At 37.1% G+C, this 21,423-nt stretch overlaps 1 protein-coding gene across 1 annotated transcript in view; it reads left to right on the top strand.

Annotated features, from left to right (window-relative positions):
* The first annotated feature begins 227 nt into the window (after positions 1-227).
* Positions 228-21,423, top strand: part of Khc (kinesin heavy chain) — a 278,091-nt gene continuing 256,895 nt past the window's right edge. Inside the window, exon 1 of the mRNA XM_067142133.2 lies at positions 228-743. Coding sequence (XP_066998234.1) covers positions 588-743 — 156 coding nt within the window. The 5' untranslated portion in view covers positions 228-587. The remainder of the gene's footprint in view (positions 744-21,423) is intronic.

Here is a 21,423-nt window from a genome sequence, read left to right as displayed (position 1 = left end):
AACTTACTCTCACATTAAAGCATTTACAGGACAACTTGTAAACGCGACTTTTTAACAGTGAAAGCGATTTATCCATGGTCAGTGCAAGGTAAATTGACCCTAAAATTACAGTGACTCAAACCGCTTCGAACTCGGACCTGGGATGACCCGGTGAGATCAATAAGCTGCCGCGCATGGTTCTGTCGTAGGTGACGTCACAGCGCACATTTCCCATCGGCCTGCACGTTAGTTGCGGTAGTGTAGACTGTTTTCAGTTTACACGGACGTTTTCGCAGGTTCTCTTCACTACATTCGTTTGCAGTGACTCCATTTAAAGACATCAAGTTTCATAACATAACTAAATAAGTCCAGTATAATATTCACAGCTGTATATAGATGGTAGTTAAATGTGACTTTGCAGGAGAGTTCTAGTCAGCTGTTCCACACGGAACGGCCTGGTTGATTATTGGAAATGGAAGCCATCTTGGGTTAAATTGTCAGATGCATACATGAGTTTTTTAAAGCGAAGTTTTAAATGTAATTGACGAACGGTTTTAAGTTCCGAATTGTTATTTATTTTAATAAATTAGTTTTCTAGACTCAGCAAAATGTCGGGTGAACAACGTGAACGAGAAATCGCAGCGGAAGATAGCATAAAAGTTGTATGCCGATTGAGGCCTCTCAATGATTCCGAGGAGAGAGCAGGCTCAAAATTCATCTGTAAATTTCCATCTGGATCTGACGATAACTGCATATCTATAGGGGTAAGTTGTGCATTATTCTGGTATTCCGGTCTTTAAAGTAGTGATGTGTCACTGGAAAGTCCGACAATGGATTTATTTCTGGACGTGACTGAGTGGCCTTCCTAAACAAGACTATACAATAATTTGACATATGGTTATTTATGCATGTGAGCTAAAGTAATGAGATGCTCGTTGGTCTTTTGTTAGTTTCCGTTCTGTTAAAATGCATGTCCTTTCCACTGACATCATTCAAAGAGGGTGGGTCCATTAAAGCGCCGTCAATGTATTGGTCGGGAGGCCTGTTGAAGCATGATTAACATGTTACTCTAGTGATTAAAGTACTACTGCAGAACCTTTGTTCAGGTGGCATGATATTTCTGTCTATTTCATTGAAATGTAGAGTTCTTATTTTCTAAACTATTTCTATAGAAAGTCCCTCTGTTGACATTTATAGCAGCGTGGGTGTAAAAGGTATATTTTTGCTTTCTGCTGTTTCCCAGCATGGGACCTTTTTGTGGGTGGTTTTCAGGTATTTTTGGTAAAATTAAAATTTTTACATAAGCTACTTCTGTTTTTAATCAGATGTATTATGATTATGTATTTAAGAATAAAATAACTGGGCTGTGGACCTAGGCTTTCGTCTTTTCTCTGGATCTAGTTTGTATTTGTTTATATTTTATTTCATGACACTTCTACAGTTGGGTGTTAGGTATTTTATCTCGTTCTTTAGAGTATGGAGAGTGAAATTTGATAGGCCCAGTGAAATATTTGTGCTACAACTGGAGTCTTGTCATACATTTAGACCATCTTGCCAAGTAGCAAATCCCTCAGATGTATGTTATTACTACCTGTTCCATTCAATTTTGAAAAGCTGCATTACGGTTACAAAGGGAGCAGCTTGTATAGATAAATTTAATGGAAATACCTGGAAAGTGATTGTCTTAAGACATTGGACTTAAGTGTAAATAATAAACAAGTTGAAGTTGATTTGAATGTTAGGGTTAGACTCTGCTTTGGATTTTAGACTTTAGTTTTAAAGCCTGAAGGAATGTTTATGGTGAAAGGCAGAATGTGTTGAAAGTACTGTTTTCAGTACTTGTCATCTAATCTCTAATCAGAATATATTCAACATTTTTTGTTGTTTGAGCCCTACAACAGTATTCCATATGAGTAGCCTATTTTGATCTTGCAAAATTTTCCTGTGCTGAGAGTTTCCCTTTATTACTGGGAACTTTGTTGCATGCCCATTATGACTGGATAAGACTCTACGTAAGAATTTTTATTAGACTGTCTGATACTTTTGTTTAGTTCAGGATTTCAAAATTCATAGGCCCTTAGCTATTTAATGTGGTATGGATGAGGTAGTGCAAATGGCATTTGGTCATTTATATTTCTATATTTGTGATAAGTATGTTTCACTTTTGAGGTGTGTTAATGTTTGTAGAGATCTGTAAAATAAACTGCATGGTACTGAAATGGTTTTGTACTAGAACATTGCTGCTTATGTACAAAGTTAGTAGCTTTGCCAGTGATCATCTCTACCCAAATATCAAATGTACAAATGCAGGTTATGTTCACACTTAAGACAGCTGTGTGTTAAAATTTGTTAGGCGCTTGATAGATTTTTAGTTCCGGTAAAGTCGGTTTGCATTTAAATGCTTGATATCTTTCAGTAGATATACTGACATGTGGAAGGATTTCTTTATAATTAAATAAGAGTACTGGTAGTCCATCCCGTAGAGGGTCATTAAGCACCTTAGATTATTATTATACGGTTTATTTGTGACTACAGTAATACACCCCGTGTACTCTTAAGTTTTCCAAAATTCTAGTAGAGTGAGAATTTGCCTTGTTCTTCATAATCTTGGTTCTGAGACCCCCTGCAGGAGGGCTTTGTCTGTTGGCGATGTTTTTACTTAAGTCCTGTCAGAATATCCTAGTATCTTGGATTCAGCTGTGATCGGTTGAAGTTACAAAAACAATGACGCTGCATAAATATCAATGTATTCTTAGAATGTGTCGCAAAGTTTAGATAGTGTAGGTCTGCACCTGGGGTGTCAACCTAGAATTGACATAGAGCACAGCTGGGCTGAGTGGCTCAGACGGTTGAGGGCTGGCCTTCTGACCCCAACTTGGCAGGTTTGATCCTGGCTCAGTCCGGTGATATTTGAAGGTGCTCAAATATGTCAGCCTCGTGTCGGTAGATTTACTGGCACGTAAAAGATCTCCTGCGGGACAAAATTCCGGGACCTCGGCGTCTCCGAAAACCGAATAAGTAGTTAGTGGGACGTAAAGCAAGTAGCATTATTATTATTATTATTATTATTATTATTATTATTATTATTATTATTATTATTATTATTATTATTATTACTACATAGACCACAGGCCATATAAGGCTAACCTAATCACTAGACCAAGCCTCCGTGGCTCAGACGGCAGTGCGTCGGCCTCTCACCGCTGGATACCGTGGTTCAAATCCCGGTCGTTCCATGTGAGATTTGTGCTGGACAAGGCGGAGGCGGGACAGGTTTTTCTCCGGGTACTCCGGTTTTCCCTGTAATCTTCCATTCCAGCAACACTCTCCATTCTCATTTCATAGCATCTATCAGTCATTAATAAATCACTTTGGGAGTGGCGACCCCATCGTACTAATAGCGTATATCTGCTTCATTCATTCCATCCCTGACCTGGTCAGTGACTGGAAAACAGGTTATAGGTTTTCATTTCATTTCAATCACTAAACCAAAGTGGGCCAGCTATAAAGACATGAGAAGTTTATTTATGCATGATTACTTTATGGTTATTTATAGCTTCTGCACTACTGCCCATTATGTAGTGATAATTATAACTAATTATATTGACTACATTTCTCTCTTTTGTCAATAAAACAATGGATTAACTCATGGGAAGACTTTTCAGTCATTTTGGAATTGTTGAGAATGGTTAAGTTAATTGATTATAATATTTTTAGCATTCAGACTATAGGATAGGAAATGGCTATGATTGGGAGGGAAGCGACGTGAATATGGGAAACCACAGAAAACCATTTTCAGGGCTGCCGACAGGTTTGAACCCACTATCTCCCATGTGCAACCACGCAGCCACTCTCTCGGTAATTACCAAACTGCTTTTTGTTAAAGATCGTGTATCTGCTTGAATACACATGTAAATGAAGCACCTGGGCATCTACAATGATAAGGATACTGGTATGGTAGTTAATATTCACAATCCAATTTTAACTTAAAGAAATTTCTAATTTAACATGTTTATTGGCAGTGTCATTGGGCAGATGTTCAGTATATTAAGGAGCAATTGTAAAAATTTATTCTGATTGACCATAGCATTGGATGAGGTATGGAAAGTTTGACAATAATTTTTAATACAAGAATCAGGAAGTTTAAATTTTTTTTCTTTTGTTACTGCCCTTGAGAGATTTCCATTTTGTCAGGTTTATTAGGGCTTATTTTCTTTATCACTTTCAATATTAAGGAAACAACTTGAATATGAGGAGCATAGTTTCAAAACATTAAATTCATTCGAGGCCAGAATACGTTTTGATGCGATTTCTTGTCAGTTATAATATGCTCTTTAACACTGAGTTAGATCAGGTCATTTTGTATTCTTTTCCATAGGAATTTGATGCTGAAAAATTTGATTTTGAACAAATCATATAATGTGCACCATGGCAAATGGTTCAAAACTTATGGTTCAAAACTTATGTTCACAATATGATCTGTGCAGTTAATACTATTTGAAACCTTCCATGAACTAAATGTTGGTGACATTATTATTATTGGTAGTAGTAGTAGTAGAGTGATATGATGGCATCAAATTCCAAATTTTGTTCTTATTCAGTAGCATATTTAGAATCGTTTTCTAGGAGTTCAGGGTTTGAGTTTCAAGGTGTTGAGATAGCTTTGATTAGGTCGTACTAAACACAGAACTCCTGTTTTACTGTTTGCACTTTCATAGTTTTGAAATCTAGATTATCTGAAATTTTTGGTTGCATTTGTGTTGGTATAATGGACAATTAACTTGTCCGGGGTGTTTCTGGGAGATGGGGTTTAATTATGTTATGATTTATGTTGCCTACAAAGGCAGGATATATTTATACTAATTCACCTGTGTACATAGTGCAGTTAATTTGGTGCATTCTTCCTTCACCAAGGTTGTGGGACTGAATTTTGATAGAGGGGACAGTGGGGGTTGTCTGTATGAAGTGTTTAGTTGGGGAATCTTTATCAGTAAATTTTCTGACAGTTCTGAGAATGTTCTAGGAATAAATTCTGGCATTCCAGCATCTTTTTAAGACAATTGATAGTTGCAGGGACATTTAATTCCTTGCAATAGGCTTCAGAACTTGATTGGTAGTCGACGGTTTTCTGGTCTCGCACCTGGCAAATGCTGTTCGTTAAATCCAAGGCCACTTTTTTCAGTCTTTCCCATCCGACTGTTGCCAAGAGTCTTATCAAATTGTTAATGCAGTATTAAATCTGCTAGCAGGAAAAAAAAGCAAAAATGAAAAAAAAAAAAAAAAAAAATGCTTTATTTAGCCTATTTATTTATCTTATGTTTTAAGTAGTGGCAAAATTAGGGTCCATTGTCTTCTTGTACAAATTATCCTATCCAGCTATAGTCGTAATAATAAAGAATTGTTCCGACAGCTAGTGTAGGGATGGTCCATTAACTGCCTGCCTGTTTGTACACAGAAGGGAGTAGTAAGGGTATGGTTACCATGGAAAAGTGGGTCGACCCTCTGCAGTTGTCATGGAGTTGTGCTTGCTGCCTGCCTGAAGTTGCTGTTGTTGCCAAACCTTTCACTTCTCAGATCTTGTGGCACGCTATAACAGAATACTGTGGTCTGAATGAACTCCAGAGCGAGGAGAAAGGAATGTAGGAATGGGACTGCACCAAGTCCTGGGTTTGAACCCCTTGCTTGTGGTGGATGTGCAAACGAATTAGCTCGTCCATACACCTCAGACTAGTAAATCTGTAAAAATGACTATGGGCTTAATTATGACATGATACCCATCTCTGCATAAAGGAAAAATGTTATTCGTCAGTAGGCTTATAGTTTATGCATAGGCCTACTGTGATTCCTAGGGGACAGAATTTCTCACATTTCTGAAATCCTTACGTGTAATGTGTGAAATGGCAGTAAGAAAATAAGCCTTATGTGCAGGCATAATTTTATTTGAAATTAAAATTCAGTTATATTTTTGAAAAAAAATGTGGAAAATATAAAAGGCTACCGTTACCAACCAAAAATATTTATAGGCAGTCATAGATGGCTGATCCAATGAGTAGTCAGTGTGAAAGGAATTTAGAGGGAGAGCGAACAAATACATATGGGGTTACATGTTTCAACTGAAAATAAATAGCTGCATCTTTAAATAACTGTAGTCTAGATGATGTCAGGTGTATCACACCAGGGTTTCAGTGCAGTATGTGGGACCCTGAGAGTGATCCTAACTCATCTGTACAAGTGAGTTGGCCACTTGATTAGCATTAGGGAGATGGTGGGATCAAATTCCACTGTTGGCAGCCCTGTTGGCAGATGGTTTTCCATGGTTTCTTCATTTTAACACCAGGCAAATGCTGGGACAGTACCTTCATTAAGGCAATAGCAGCTCCCTTCCCAATCCCAGTTTTCCAAATTTTGTGTTAGTGCGACATTAAACTGCTAGCAAAGAAAAATAAACTAGTTTGTTTCATTCTTGCAGTTAGCTGGGAGAAAGTAAAAGGAGTAAGAACTATAAAGCTCTAGCCTCTCATGAGTGATGTTTCCCATCATACATCATATTCTATGTACAGATTTTAGATCTTGTGTTTTTATCATTATGATTCATGTTCTTTTCTTGTAAAGTAGGCAGAACTTTGTTTTTGGAAGCTGCTTATTAAAGATGTTGTGTTGTAAGGAATGGTCACTATCGTTCAAGATGTTGGTCAGAATGTGTCTTCAGTATTGTGGGTTTGCAAGCAAAACATGTTACGTCAGTGTTAGGGTTTTTGACATTTTCAAATTTCCTGTTATGGTTTTTTCTGCTTTCCACGGGTGATGTTCCCTATGGGAATAAACATCCATATTATCTGATGGCCAGGCAGGCATAAATTTTTGGTAATGAGGCAAAGTCTCCCATAGTGCATTGGCACTGCCGGTGGCTCCAAGTAGCCTACGCAGTGGCCCCCTTGGTATGCACTAGCCATGCGTCTTGGTAGGTGTGCTATTTACCAACTGATGAGCCCAACTTAGCACACTGGGATGAAACGCTGGCAACCAGGAATGAGTTAGCTGGAAAATTTATAATGTCCAATAACAGACCATTTATATTGGTGTTAATCAAGTCATAATATGTCACTGATATTTTTCTTGCCAAGTCTTACGAGGAATTTCATTCAGGTAAAATACATGAAAATAATTTAAGCTACACAATGTAGGTCTACTCGTAAATTCATTGCATAATCTTGAAGAGAAATATTCTTATTGTTATCCTGAGAGCAGGTATTGGCAGTGAAAGACTTTTCAGACATTTTTTCTCAGAAGTAAGATTTGAAATGTGTTTTGGCTGTAAACCCACAGATATTCTTTTTCTAGCATTAATCAGTGTTATTTCATACCATCTTTTATTATAGGCCTATATTTGGTTAATGATAGGCTACTGGCATTAATGCAAAGACTAGGAATGTGGTTGTTGTATGCTACACTGATTCTTATTTGAATGTCACAGTCCACTTCTGTAGTAGGCTAGAGCTGCTGCTGATGCTTGTTTTTTAAATAGGCCTAACATCCAGGTCATCAGCCCCAGGTTAAATCTTTGGTGATTAATTTATGAGAATTGATTACTGAAGTAACCATAGTTATTCTTTCTTCTAGTTTGTTTTCAATTCTGTTGTCAGTGTGATGGTTCCTGGAAGCATTATAATGAACATATTGATTGCTGGAAGGGAATCAAGGGCAAGCATAACTGGAATATATTTTGATATCCATAAAAAGTGGGAAGCTAGGAAACTGTTATATAGGCCTCCTCGTGCTGGTTTTCTTTCAATTTTGTGTTGAACATATATGATATGCATGTGATGCAATCCAACATTAAATCTTATTGGGGAAAAAAGTTTTTTTGAATATTTGATTTAAAATACTTGCATATATTATACTGAAAGGTGACAGGTTTGTTGTGTAATACAAAATTATTGCAACATGTTTTTATGCAGGATTTATTTCATGCCGCCGGTTATTGTTAATTGATGATGTGTTCTGTTTTTGATTGTCATATAGTTTGGGCCATAGTTATTTTGTGGATTTAAAGAGTATTTTTCTTTGTGCTCTAAGGGATAATTTTTATTTGAAATTAAAAATGTTATATTTTTGAAGAAAAATTGTGGAAAATATAAAAGGCTACTCTGTTACCAACCAAAATTATTCAGTTCAAAGGAAATGAGTGCCTTTGTTCATGATATCACAAATATGACATGGTCTTGGTGATATAATAGCCTGGATACCAAGTAAGTCATATTTGTATAATTAATGCAGATGATTCCAGATTATATATTTTTAATATTTTTCAATTCAATTCATTCTATCCCGTTTAGTATGGTATTGCAAATTTCTGAAACATTTGTTCTGTCAGTTACTAACCTGCTTTGAAATCTGAATGGGATTAAAGAATTTGTATTTAAACTTAGCTTTGGATTGCCTCTTATATACATTATTCAAATGTTGTAGTTAGGTCCTGAAACACCATTATAGAATTAATTTGATAGAAATGTGGACTGTTGAAGTAATTGCTGGTACCTTGTTTCATGTAGGCTGTTAAATATAGCCTTCCATATAGTCAGTATGTATAGCAAATGAACATTTGAAGTAGATACTGTGTTAGGCTGTTTGATGAATCTCATTAAGTTTTCCATCATTCATCTGTAACAATTTGAATGGGTACTCACATTGCAGGAAAATAGTACTAGTCTCGTTAATGTATTTATGCTTTATTAATGTTCCTCTGTATCACATCTTCATATTACAGTATATTGTAGAACCGAAGACTTTGACTACAACAGACATATAGTACAGTATGTAATAACTAAACAACATAAAGGAAAACTCGCTAAATCATGCAGGTTTTTATAGTACACAGCTAATGAAATAACTAAAATAAATATTCACAATTATCAGCCAGTCCAGTTAGGCCTACATGATGCAACATCTTAGTCTGTGAGCGATAAAATCATGCGATAGACCTTTCTAGGTAGTGTCTTATGCAATTCTCTGCTAATAAACTCCAGTAGTTCTCTAGAAGTACTAGTCTATGTGATAATCTCACTACACTGAAAAACAGGAGATTAAAAAAACTGTTTAATACATATTATCTAATCGTATATATTTTTGGACTGGAGTGGATCATTATTTCAATTATTTCTTATGGGAAAATTTGCTCTGAAATGAGTGCTTTGGATTAGAAGCACACTTGCAGAACAAATTATGCTCACAGTCCAAGGCTTTACTATGTTTCTCAAAACATCGTCACTGCCGGGACAAAACCTCCTATGTGATAACTTGGGAGATATACTGACCCGCAGCACATACATTATGAAGAGCGAGAATCCCTTGACAATATTCACGCAATATTGCACCTTAGATGACAGAACCTTACCTCACATAAGGTTTTGTCCTGGCAGTGACGACTTGTATGATTAGATAATATGAACAATATTTTGTATAGTATTAAGGTGGACTCATCTCCTGTTTGTCAGTTTAGTGAGATTATCACTGTAAGTAGTCAAGTAGTTTATGGATTGGGTCCTAGTCTCATCGGCCTGGTGGTCTTCCTCTTGGCCTATGATATTCTCTGAGTCACCACTCAAGAACAAGCTTTGTTTATCGACAGTCCTTTCTATATGCCACTTAACCAGCCCACTGCCATTTCATTGTTGTCATCCTTTGAATGATGTTAACCTTAGTAACGGAGCATATGTCTGCTCTTTTTTTCTTTTTGAGAAACCCAGCATTGACCTTTCCAGGCCTTTTTCATTTTTATTTAGCTGTTACAAATTTTTGTAGACAAATTCATTCAAGTTACCAGGTCTCGCATCCAAAAGTTGGTACAGGAATACACAGATCAAAAACTTTTCTCTTCAGTTCTATGGTCATCTCTTAAAGATGTACCTCCCATACATTTTCCATCCCAGCTTAATGTTGCGATATATCTCTGGTCTTAGATCTCCCTTCATATTGACAAGTTGACAGAGATAGCTGTATTTGCTGACAAGTCCGAATAGGATGTTTACAACTGTACATTTTTTGATGGGACCCATTTATTACTCACAATTTCAGTTTTTTAAAGGTTTATGGTCAGGCCCACTTCTTGGTGTGTTGATGGTAGGTCAGACTGGAGCCTCTCAGTGGCATTAGCCAGTAGTACGGTGTCATCCACAAATATCAGGAACACAGCTTAGTATTCAAACTTGATTCTTATGCAAGTTGATATCTGCAGCAAGACCCAAAGTTCATGAAATGAAGTCGTGCATGTATAGAGTAGTTCTTCCAACTTACAATCCGATGTATTGAACATGGTGAGAGCCTGCACTGAGAATCAGCCACACCATATTTTTCCCATTGGCAAGATTACAGCTGTCTGTAGAGTTCAGTGTATGGTGCACATGCCTCTGTACTCATTGTGCATACGAGGCTAGCTCACGCTTTGTGTGTTTGTGATTTTGTGTGTGTGTGATCTGATTCTGAAGTGTATAATGACTTGATATGTGTTACTACTGCACAGCTTGTTTGTGTTTCATGTGTGTGAACTCTTCAGCCTGTAAAGTCCAAACACTATCTCAAGAAGGATTCCACCTCCTGTGGATGGAGGACACAGCCAAGGAATACACCCACAGTATCCCTTGGTCTGTGGTAAGAGGCAACTAAAAGGGGCCTCCAGGGGCTCTCAGCTTGGGAACATTGGTTGGCGACCACGGGGCCCTTAGATGAATCCTGGCATTGCTTCCACTCGCCTTTGCCAGGCTCATCACTTTTAACTCTCCTGTCCGACCTCCCTTGGTCAGCTCTTGTTCTTCTCCGACTTCAACAGTATTAGAGAATTCGAGGCCTAGGGAGCCTTTCATTTTCACACCCGTAGTGGCCCTTGTCCTTCGTCCGGTACTCCATTTTTTGAAGTGTCGGATCCCTTCCATCTCTATGGCCCGTGGTGGGTGGGGGGATGCAGATGAATACTCACGGTATCCCTGCCTGTCATAAGAGACGACTAAAAGGGGCAACCGAGGGGGGATTACTTAGAACCATGAGACTACTTGTGATTAGTACCACTGTGTGAAGAACACTGGGTCTACATTACCTAGGAGCAGTGCCATTATGTGAGAAGCACCACGAGTCTGGGCATTGCCAGTGATAAGTACAGTCTTGTGCATTCCACTGAGGCAGGGGAGCGGGTGCTTGGTTGCATAGACAAGTATCTACAGTGAGTAGGTTCAGAGTACTGCGTTCTGTGTTGGTTCAACTGTCATCAGAATGGATTTGCGTTACCTAAGAGTAGTACTGTAACAATATATGAATAACACCATGGGTCTATGTTTCCTGTGATTAGTACCACTTGGTGAGGAACACTATAGGTCTGCTTTGCCTGAGAGAAGTACCATCATGTGAAGAACATGGGTCTGTTGCCTGTGGGTGGTACTGTGGGTGATACACCATGGGTCCACATTGCATGTGATTAGTACCACTATGTGAGTGACATCATGAGTATATGTAGCCTGTGATTAGTTCCATTATGTGAGGAACACCATGGAAATATCGGTGCCCGTGATTAGTCCCACTATATGAGGAACACCATGGGTCTGCATTTCTTGTGAGAGGTGCTGTTATGTGTGACATACTATTACATTACCTGTGATTAGTACCAATATAGGAGGAACACCATGGTTCTGCTTTACCAGTGATTAGTACTATTATGAGAGGCCTGAGACCTGAATTTTGGACCCATTTGTAACACAATCATCTCTGAAAATAAGGAATTGTGAATTGGATCCATTGATTGTTTTGGATTCGTGGCCATTTTTTTGTAATCGTTTTTAGATTCTAGTCATTGGGTACATTTTGAAGTTTTAATTATAGTGTCATTTTGTTGCGCCTCATACCATTATTGGCCGATGACCTAGCTGTTAGGCCCCTTTAAACAATCGTCAAGAACATTTCCGGAGCGTGATGCTCCAGGTCATAAAATGGTCCATGCTCTTTATAATAAATTTTGGCCATGTGAAGTGTTCACCCTAAGTGAATTTTAATTGGAATGAGCATGCCACTCATGCCCGTAATAGAGTAGTATATACCCCACTAAATAAGCTTATGAAAATCAGTTTTTAAAAGCATTGGTACTTCCAATACTCTGTTTCTGTGATATTGAAATTGTTGATGCAACTAATGAACAATTTAGAAAGATAAATCAGACCATGAATTCTTGTCATATTCATAACTTCTTTGCACTATAACCATTATATCTTATTACAAGAAACTTTTCCTTGTGAAATTTAAAAAGGTCTGAAATTTCATGTGCATAAACAAACACTGTGAATTTTGGTGTATGTTTTGAATACATTTTCATGAGTATATAATAGATGAATTGCATGTAGATATTAGTTTAAAAAGTATCTTGATATTATTTATAAATTAAATCTCTTCATAATTTTTACTGTAATGTGGTCTAACTTTGTCACTACTAAATACAAGTAAAATAAATAAATAAATAAATAGATAAATCAAAGAGACAGTTTACAGTTCTTATTAAAAAAGAATTAGACACCATTGGTCATTGTTTGGAAAAGTCTCCAAAATAATCCATTTGGCATCTTTCACACTTAGGAATTTATTATAGCTCTGTGCATAAGGCCACTAACTTGCTAGTTAGAACTAGTTTCTGCATTTACTTTTCGTAACATTGGTAAGTTGCAAACTTCTTAAAATTGTTCACGATTCTGTTATCGTTGCAACACTGTGGCTGCTTGGTCAAATGCTCTTGCTGTATGACGCATAACCTCGTACCAGTATGTCTTACTTGAAGAGAATGCGCCTTTTAGTAGTCTTATTCGGTTTTTTCTTTGCTTGAGGAATTATTCTATTTTAATTTGTGATATGAACAGACTGTACTAGCACATCCAGGTATATGATGCCAAGAACTGTTGCAAGGAAATTACCCTAAAGAGAAGCTGATTAAAGGGAATGAAAAATGATTCTTGACATTTGTTTTGTTGGAGCATGTCAGTGATGTCATTAATTGAAAATTGTTCCTGGTTACGAGTACCATGTTGGTCAAATCAGAATTGAAAATTAGTGCATTAGTATGACATGGAGTATTGACTAGTTTCGCTAATCAGGATTGGAGGTAGTTCACAGCCTCGGTGTTAACCCTTCAAGTCAGTATTAAGTTGGCCAAGTTTAACCCTACAGTGGTAATAAATTTTAGAAAAATATCACAATTGAATATGGTGTCACGAACATTGCTATTACTTGTAAACAACTTGTCTGATTTTGTTTAAATTAAGTGGATATGCATTCCACATCATGGAGATGTTGTATCTACATACAAAAAGGTGCAATGCAAATTTAAAAAAATGCTTAATTACCTTGTTTGGGAATAAAATTCGAATCAACAGGTGTCCATGACCAGTTGGATGAGCATTCACTTATATTACTACCATTATTTACATCACATGTAATTTCCTGCTGTGCACAATCATCACTAACACTTAGATTATCCTCATCACTACTTTCACCTAATATGCGTTCAAGATAAATACAGACGAGACGATGCTGCCATGTTGTTTACAAGGATCGTCGTTGATGAAACAAATCCTTTTTATGCCATCACAATGCTGCATTACGGTAGAAGATACTCCCCTGCATAGAATGATACCCTGTGCTGCGAGCTGTGCTAAAAGTTCACGTTGACAATCAACAAATGGAACACACGTGTACTTCTTCAACATCGCTAGCCTACTCCGTACATCAGACCGCTCCTGGCTTGTGTTTTGTAGGTCCGTACACAACCGGCTTCAGCGGTTAACGTGAAGAAATTTTGAATTTCTCCAAAATCACTCAAGCTCAGTATGGATTGATTTATTCAATATTGTGTGGATTGGTATTCTCAAGACACATGGAGAAGGAATTGTTTAAATTTATCCAAAATCACTTCAAGCTAGTAAATATAGGGAGAACAACAGAAGAGCCAGTGGAATTGCACTGGATAGTTTCTTCTCAGCGAAGCAGCTCGCTACGACACAGGCAGAAAAAGCCGAAGTAGGGATGATCGGGAAGATGGCCTGCCAGTGCATGCTTGCTTACCCCTTTCTACCTCCATAGTGACACATGCCTCAGTTTTCTTACAGTTCAGGTGGCCTACTACATTTTTCTTTGATAACTTAAATATATATGGCAAATTTTTATGCTATCAGAGACACACTGCAAATCTACTGGTCAAGAGCTTCCATCAGAATGTTGTACGTCAGTCGGTTCAACCGTTCTCTCAAATTCATGGTGTTTTAAATATATAAATTCCGCTACCTTCAAATTAATCCATCTGAATCTACTTTATATACATAACTTAAGGCACTTTCTTTAGCAACTGTGCAAGTTGGCAGTGCAGAATGGGTCTTGGAGCTGCAAGTTTGGATTTGGGAGATGGACTCGAACTCGTATTGGCAGTCCTGAAGATGGTTTTGTACGGATTCCCATTTTTACACCAGATAATTTGTTGGAAATGTACCTTAATTGAGGCCATAACAGCTTTCATTCCAGTCTTAAGACATTCCTCATCCTGTAATCACTGAAAACCTACCAGTGTTAATGTGACTTCCAGGGAATGAAGATAAGGCAGAAAGATGGCAGGAACATATCCAACAGTTGTATAAAGACAGTATGGTTCTGGAACAAGAAGCTGTTGATGCTAATGAAATGGTAGACCCAATTTTGTGGCCAGAATTCAACAGAGCTTCGAGAGACCTAAAGAACAAGGCACCTGGAATTGACATACCCTCAGAATTACAGACTGCCTTACGGCAAACCAGCATGGAGAGATTATTCAATTTAGTGTACAAGGCCAAAAAATAAGTTGGAGTTGTTCATCTTGCCGTGCACCTCGCATCTCGCCTCCGCAGAACATACTGAAGCATTTTTCGTTGCCTAAATTCCAGTTGTTTAATGCACGGACTATTAATATTCCACGAGCGAGCCCCTTTCAGAGAACACTGCAGGGGACTGTACTAACATAATATTGAGATGCCTACAGACTCTGACAGTGAAGTGATTTATCTACAAGTAATGCAGTAAAGTGGTGGTTACTTTCCAGTACGAGAAGAAAATGTAGCATACGTCCAGTCATTGAGGAATGAACTGAACAAGAGTTCTATAAATTGTATAAACAGCTTAAAATATATCCAGACGGATTTTATGAATATTTAATGTCTTGGTTGATATTTAATTAAATCTTAAACCTAATAGAACCCAGAATCCAAAAAGTGTGCACAACTTCTGATACCACGATTGGCGGCAATCTCTTCCCATCAGTTATCTAGAACATATCTATTATGAGATTTGTGATGTTGGTCCCATATAGCAGTCTTTCAGAAATGTTCACTTATTAATTGCTTCTTATCCATGGCGACAGAGCTACAAGACTACACGTCAGCACGACCAGCGATATCACAACAGTGAGACATCACGTAGAGGGGACAGTATGGTGTCCTCAAGACAACTAACCACAATGATAGTTCCAGGCAGCTGTGGCCTGAAATATCAAACCAATTTAATTCCCAGTGAATGGCGAGGTGTGCAGCTCCAACATGTTTAGTCATTTGCTACTGTTAGTTTGTTCCCCGATCGCCACGTGGCGAGATGCGCGCGAGCTGAACAACTCCAAACATGTTTTTGGCCTAAGATGTATGATACGGGAGTAGTGCCATCTGATTTTAGGCAGAATGATGTTATACCTGTTCCCAAGAAAGCAGATGCTGGCAACTATTGCACCATTAGTTTAGTATTTTACATCAGCAAAATGTTAACACTTGTTATTTTCAGAAGAATGGAAAGACAAGTTGATACTGAGTTGGGAGATCAGTTTGGCTTCAGAAGCAATGAAGGAACAAGTGAAGCAATCCGGACTCTGATCATAGCATGTTGAATAAAGAAGCAGCCCACGTATGTGACGTTCGTAGTTCTAGAAAAGGCATTTGATAATATCGATTGGCTAAGCTATTCGATATTCTGAAGGTGATCAGGATCAGATGCTGAGAAAGAAAAATTATCTACAATGTGTGTAAAAAATCAGTCTGCAGTGATAAGAATTGAGGGGTGCAAGAAAAAAGCAGCAATCCAGAAAGGAGTGAGGCAAGGCTGCAGATTGTCCATGCTCCTGTTCAGTATTTGTATAGAACAGGCGGTAAAAGAAATCGAAGATTTTTACAAAGGGAAATCACAATCCAAGAAGAGGAAATCAAATCCCTGAGATTTGCCTATATTTTTTTTAATCGGAGAATGCAGATGATCTGGAGAAATTGCTGAGTGTAATGGACGGAGCCTTGGGGAAGGAGTACGAGATGAAAATATATGTCCAAAACCAAAGTAATGGAGTGCAGTCGAACAAAGTTGGATGTTGTAGAAAATATTAGATTAGGAAATGAAGTCTTAAAGGAAGTAGATGGATATTGTTACATGGGTAGTAAAATAACTTAATGATGGCAGAAGTAAAGAGGATGTAAAATGCAGACTAGCACAAGCAAGGAAGGCCTTTCTTAAGAAAAGAAATTTACTCGCTTCAAACATTAATATGGGAATTAGATGTTTTTGAAAGATTTTCGTATGGAGGGTGGCATTGTATGGAAGTGACATGGACAATCTCTTTCTCAGAAAGAAAGAGAATAGAATCTTTTGAAATGTGGTGTTACAGAGGAATGATGAAGGCGAGATGGATAGATAAAATTACATATGAAGAGATGCTGAATAGAATTGGTGAGAGGAAATTGATTTGGCCAACTTTGGCAACAAGAAGGGGTAGAATGATAGGGCTCATCTTAAGACACTACCGAGCGAGTTGGCGATTGGAGATTCCAACTACCAATTTTTATGTCTTAACATCTTCAGTTTTTTGTGATTTAAGTATCTTCATAAAAAGAACTCAACTCATTCACCATCTCCCCAACCATAAGTTTATTTCCCTCCAAAAATGCATGTTTATTTTTTAAAGGGGATTCCAAATACCGGTTTTCACGTCTGTAACATCTTTAGTTTTTGAGATACCAATTTCCTTAAAAAAATAATTCAACCCCATTTTCAGTCAGTTTTACTACCCCCCCCCCTCTTAAGTGGTTTTTCCGAAAACACAAATGTTTATTTTTAAAAGATTGAAAATACCAATTTTCATGTCGGTAACATGTTAACTTTTTGAGATATACTGTAGACATGCTCATTTTAAAAATTCACGCCCCTTTTTAGTTCCCCTTAAATAGATTTTCCAAAAACAAATTATCTATATTCCAATTACTGGTACCAATTTTCACGTCTGTAACATGTTAGTTTCTGGAGATATACAGTAGTTATAAACTTTTCTAGAAATTTGCCCCTTTGTCACTCCTGTTCACCTTCCTCCCCCCCATTAATTGGATTTTCGAAAAACAAAAAAGTATGTTTATTTTTAGAGGAGATTCCAAAACCAATTTTCATGTCTGTAAAATTTTCAGTTTTTGAGATATAAGTATACTCATAAAAGGTATCCAACCCCTTTCTTTTTACCCTTTTTCAACCCCCTTAATGGGATTTTCCAAAAACAAAAAAATACATGTTTATTTTTAAAGGAGTCCAAATAACAATTCTTATGTCTATACACTTTTAAGTGTTTGAGATATATACTCATTTAAACAATTCACACCCTTAGCGATGGAAAATCCAAAAATCCTCCCTTAGTGAGCATCTACACTCTAATATAAATGTATCTGCAAAATTTCATTTCTTTGTGTCCAGTAAGTAGTTTTGGTTCAGTGATGATGAATCTGTCAGTCAGGATGTGTTATTTATAAATATTATACATCCGCGCGCACACACACACACACACACACACACACACTTATTCAGAGGACAAACGCTTTCCCCCATAAGAAGGTTGACGAAGACAAAGTATACTAAGTACATTTGTGATTACGTATATAAATGATTTCTCAGTATTGATAATGAACCTTTCAAGGCTTCGAGGACCACATTTTTCGTCAACGACTCGTAGTTTTAATCTTGAGCAGAATTCTTTGAAGAACTTAGGAATGTTTCCACTTGCACCAATCATGTGGCTTGTCACGTCGATGTTATCCAGTCCGTATTCACGTCTGTAGAAGGGGATAGTTGGTTTGTAAATGCTTTACTTCTCGTTGTGTGCTTCACTGGGCTGGTTGGCATCAGATTCAAACCGAACTTTAGGATCAATAATGTATTCATTATTGGTATTTTGTAAAGCTATCATATCAATCCTATGGGTACTGCGTTCTGACGATCCATGGACTTCAAGCACTGTGTAACCAACACCTTGTAATGTCTGAGTGCTGGAGCTTTGTATTGTTTGTTGTTTAATAAGTTGCAGGGTTTTGCAATAGGTATAGTATCCCAGGACATGATTGTTATAAAACTGGTTTTAAAATATCATAGATGAGATTAAATTGTCTTAATTTGGTGGGTGCTGTATAACTCTGCCTTTAGAGGTTAGGCTTCCCCTATAGTCTTTCATAAAAACTAATTTATGCATAAAAGAATATTTTAATTTTAAAATTCTTGGTTTAAATTTTTCAGAAATATTTTCTGGTTAATATAACAACTTTGACTTTTCAGCATGTGGACACGTGATGGCAGTTTTCAAATTAATTGTGCCAGTGATCATTTTAAAGTATATAAAAGGGCTTGTTAGTTAGATAACTGTCATGACTCAGTCTGAAATGACATAACGAATGGGAGAGATATAAATAACACAAACATAACTATTTGGAAAAGAGATGTTGGAGAAAAGTGAGGATTACATGTTTGTCATTAAGCTATCATCTTTAGACCCAGCTTTATTAATTCTAATATTAGCAAATAAAAAAGAACTATAAAGTGACTAATGACGTTGTATAAATTAATTATTGTTAGTTTTGGAATAATGTTGTTTACCACTGTTCAGATATTTAGGATTGGAGTTGCTGTATAAGGATTTTAAGTACTTGTAAATGTTGAATGACTTTTTAAGCTATTGAGAATGACTAAATAAGAATTTTTTACTCTTAATAAATATTGGCGTGACCTGAACGTTCGTTCTGTTCCATTGCTGTACCCTGTTAGTATGTCTAGGTTGAGTAAATTAGTTTCTCCTTTTCTTCCTGGTACTTATTACCTCTTAAAATCCCAGGTGTAATCTGGGAGTTCCTAAAGAGGTTTCTGGTTTATATAGCGGGAATGTCCTGTTAGTAAAAATTCCAGCATGTCACTAACTTCCTCCTTATTATTGAAGTGGAAATTGGAGATGAAAATGAATTAACAGCACAGCTAACCTAATGTTCGAATTGAATTCCTGCACTTTTGTCATATTAGGGTGTTTCAGATTACCTTAAGTATTAATTTGTGTCTGAAACAATTTTGGTCATAAACTCCTTACAACGGCTAGCACTCAATTCCTTATACTTTCTTACCTGTATCCAGTGCCCATTCAATTTATACAGGTCTAGCCGTAGTGAAACTTCTGGAACGATAGATTAGTACATGTAATATGGACAGTGGATTCCTTCTATGGTAGGAATGGGGCTGTTGCTCCTCCTAAAATCTTAATAACTGGGAGAACTGGGCAATTCTTGTGCCAAATTATAAAAGTGAGAAAATGGGAGTTTCTTATACACATGTGATGATCAAAATTTGTTGGGTTGTTTTTCTTAGCAGTGTTTGATTCATGGTTCAAGGTATAAAATGGCAGGGAGTGATTCAGTTAGGTGGAAATGTAGTAAGCAGTCTGAACTATGCTGACGACTTGGTCGTAATGGCAGATTGTGCTGAAAGCCTGCAGTCTGATATCTTGGAACTCGAAAATAGGTGCTATGAAAATTAGCCCTTCGAAGACTAAATTGATGTCAGTAGGTAAGAAATTCAACAGAAATGAATGTCAGATAGGTGATAGAAAACTAGAACAGGTAGATAATTTCAAGTATTTAGGTTGTGTGTTCTCCCAGGATGGTAATATAGTAAGCGAGATTGAATCAAGGTGTAGTAAAGCTAATGCAGTGAGCTCGCAGTTGCGATCAACAGTATTCTGTAAGAAGGAAGTCGGTTCCCAGATGAAACTATCTTTACAATGGTCTCTTTTCAGACCAACTTTGCTTTACGGGAGCGAACGCTGGGTGGACTCAGGATATCTTATTCATAAGTTAGAAGTAACAGACATGAAAGTAGCGAGATTGATTGCTGGTACAAACAGGTGGGAACAATGGCAGGAGGGTACTCGGAATGAGGATATAAAGGCTCATTTAGGAATGAACTTGATGGATGAAGCTGTACACATTAAACTGGCTTCGGCGGTGGGGTCGTGTGAGGCGAATGGAGGATAGGTTGCCTAGGAGAATAATGGACTCTGCTATGGAGAGTAAGAGAAGTAGAGGTAGACCAAGACGGCGATGGTTAAACTCAGTTTATAACGATTTAAAGATAAGAGGTATAGAACTCAATGAGGCCACAGCACTAGTTGGAAATCGAGGATTGTGGTGACGTTTAGTAAATTCTCAGAGGCTTGTAGACTGAATGCTGAAAGGCATAAGTCTATAATGATGTGTGTATGCATGTTTATTTATATAGCTTCTTTGACATTCAAGAATTTACTTTTGTTCTTGTAATGCAGGATATTTTGGTCCATTTTGTTGTCTTTGAAACTGTGGTAATTATTGCTCACATATCACAAAAGCAGGCTACTTGTTGAGTTTTATTGTATTCTTTATACCTGGTTTGGAAGTTTCTACTGCTTTTCCTGATGTGTTCATGGTCCAGTTCTTTGCAAATATTAAGTTACATAATTTAGAATTGATAAGACCACCTCATGGATTAGTTTATAAATTTTCATCCTCAAATTGCTTTATTGATGGTTTCTGGATAACCTACCATCTGAATTATATATTCAATCACTGTATTTTTTTAACACAATACAGATGGTTTGTTTGAATCAATTGTGCCAAAAATTAGGGATTTGATTCTTGTTTCAAAGTTCTTTGAAAAAAAAAAAACCATCAATAAAGCCATTTGGGGATGAAAATTTACAAACCAATCCTTGAGGTAGTCTTATCAAGACGCAAGATCTTGAAAAAAAAAAAGCCTAAAACTTTAAAGACCAGTGAACACACTAAGAATAAGTTATTAATTACTAAAGTAGAGAAATTTTAACAACGAAAGAGGCTACCCATATTGGTGGGGGAAGGCTCCTCACTGTTTTGCTATGCTGATAATATTTACACATTTTCAACTGTACACATCAACATTTTTCGTAAATTAAGATTTTACAACTAAAGCTAAATAAAAATGAGAATTACAGTACTATGAATTTGCAGTTAGAATTATTGTTAAAAAAGGAAAAGTTCGTATATGGAGGGAGTAAAAAAATGATAAATGCAGATCTACAGTTTGAAAATGCCAGGCTGAATGGCTTAGACAGCACGG

The sequence above is a fragment of the Anabrus simplex genome, chromosome 2 (genome assembly GCF_040414725.1).
Source record: "Anabrus simplex isolate iqAnaSimp1 chromosome 2, ASM4041472v1, whole genome shotgun sequence".
Classification (NCBI taxonomy): Eukaryota; Metazoa; Arthropoda; class Insecta; order Orthoptera; family Tettigoniidae; genus Anabrus; species Anabrus simplex.
This window is presented reverse-complemented; position numbering and strand designations above follow the sequence as displayed.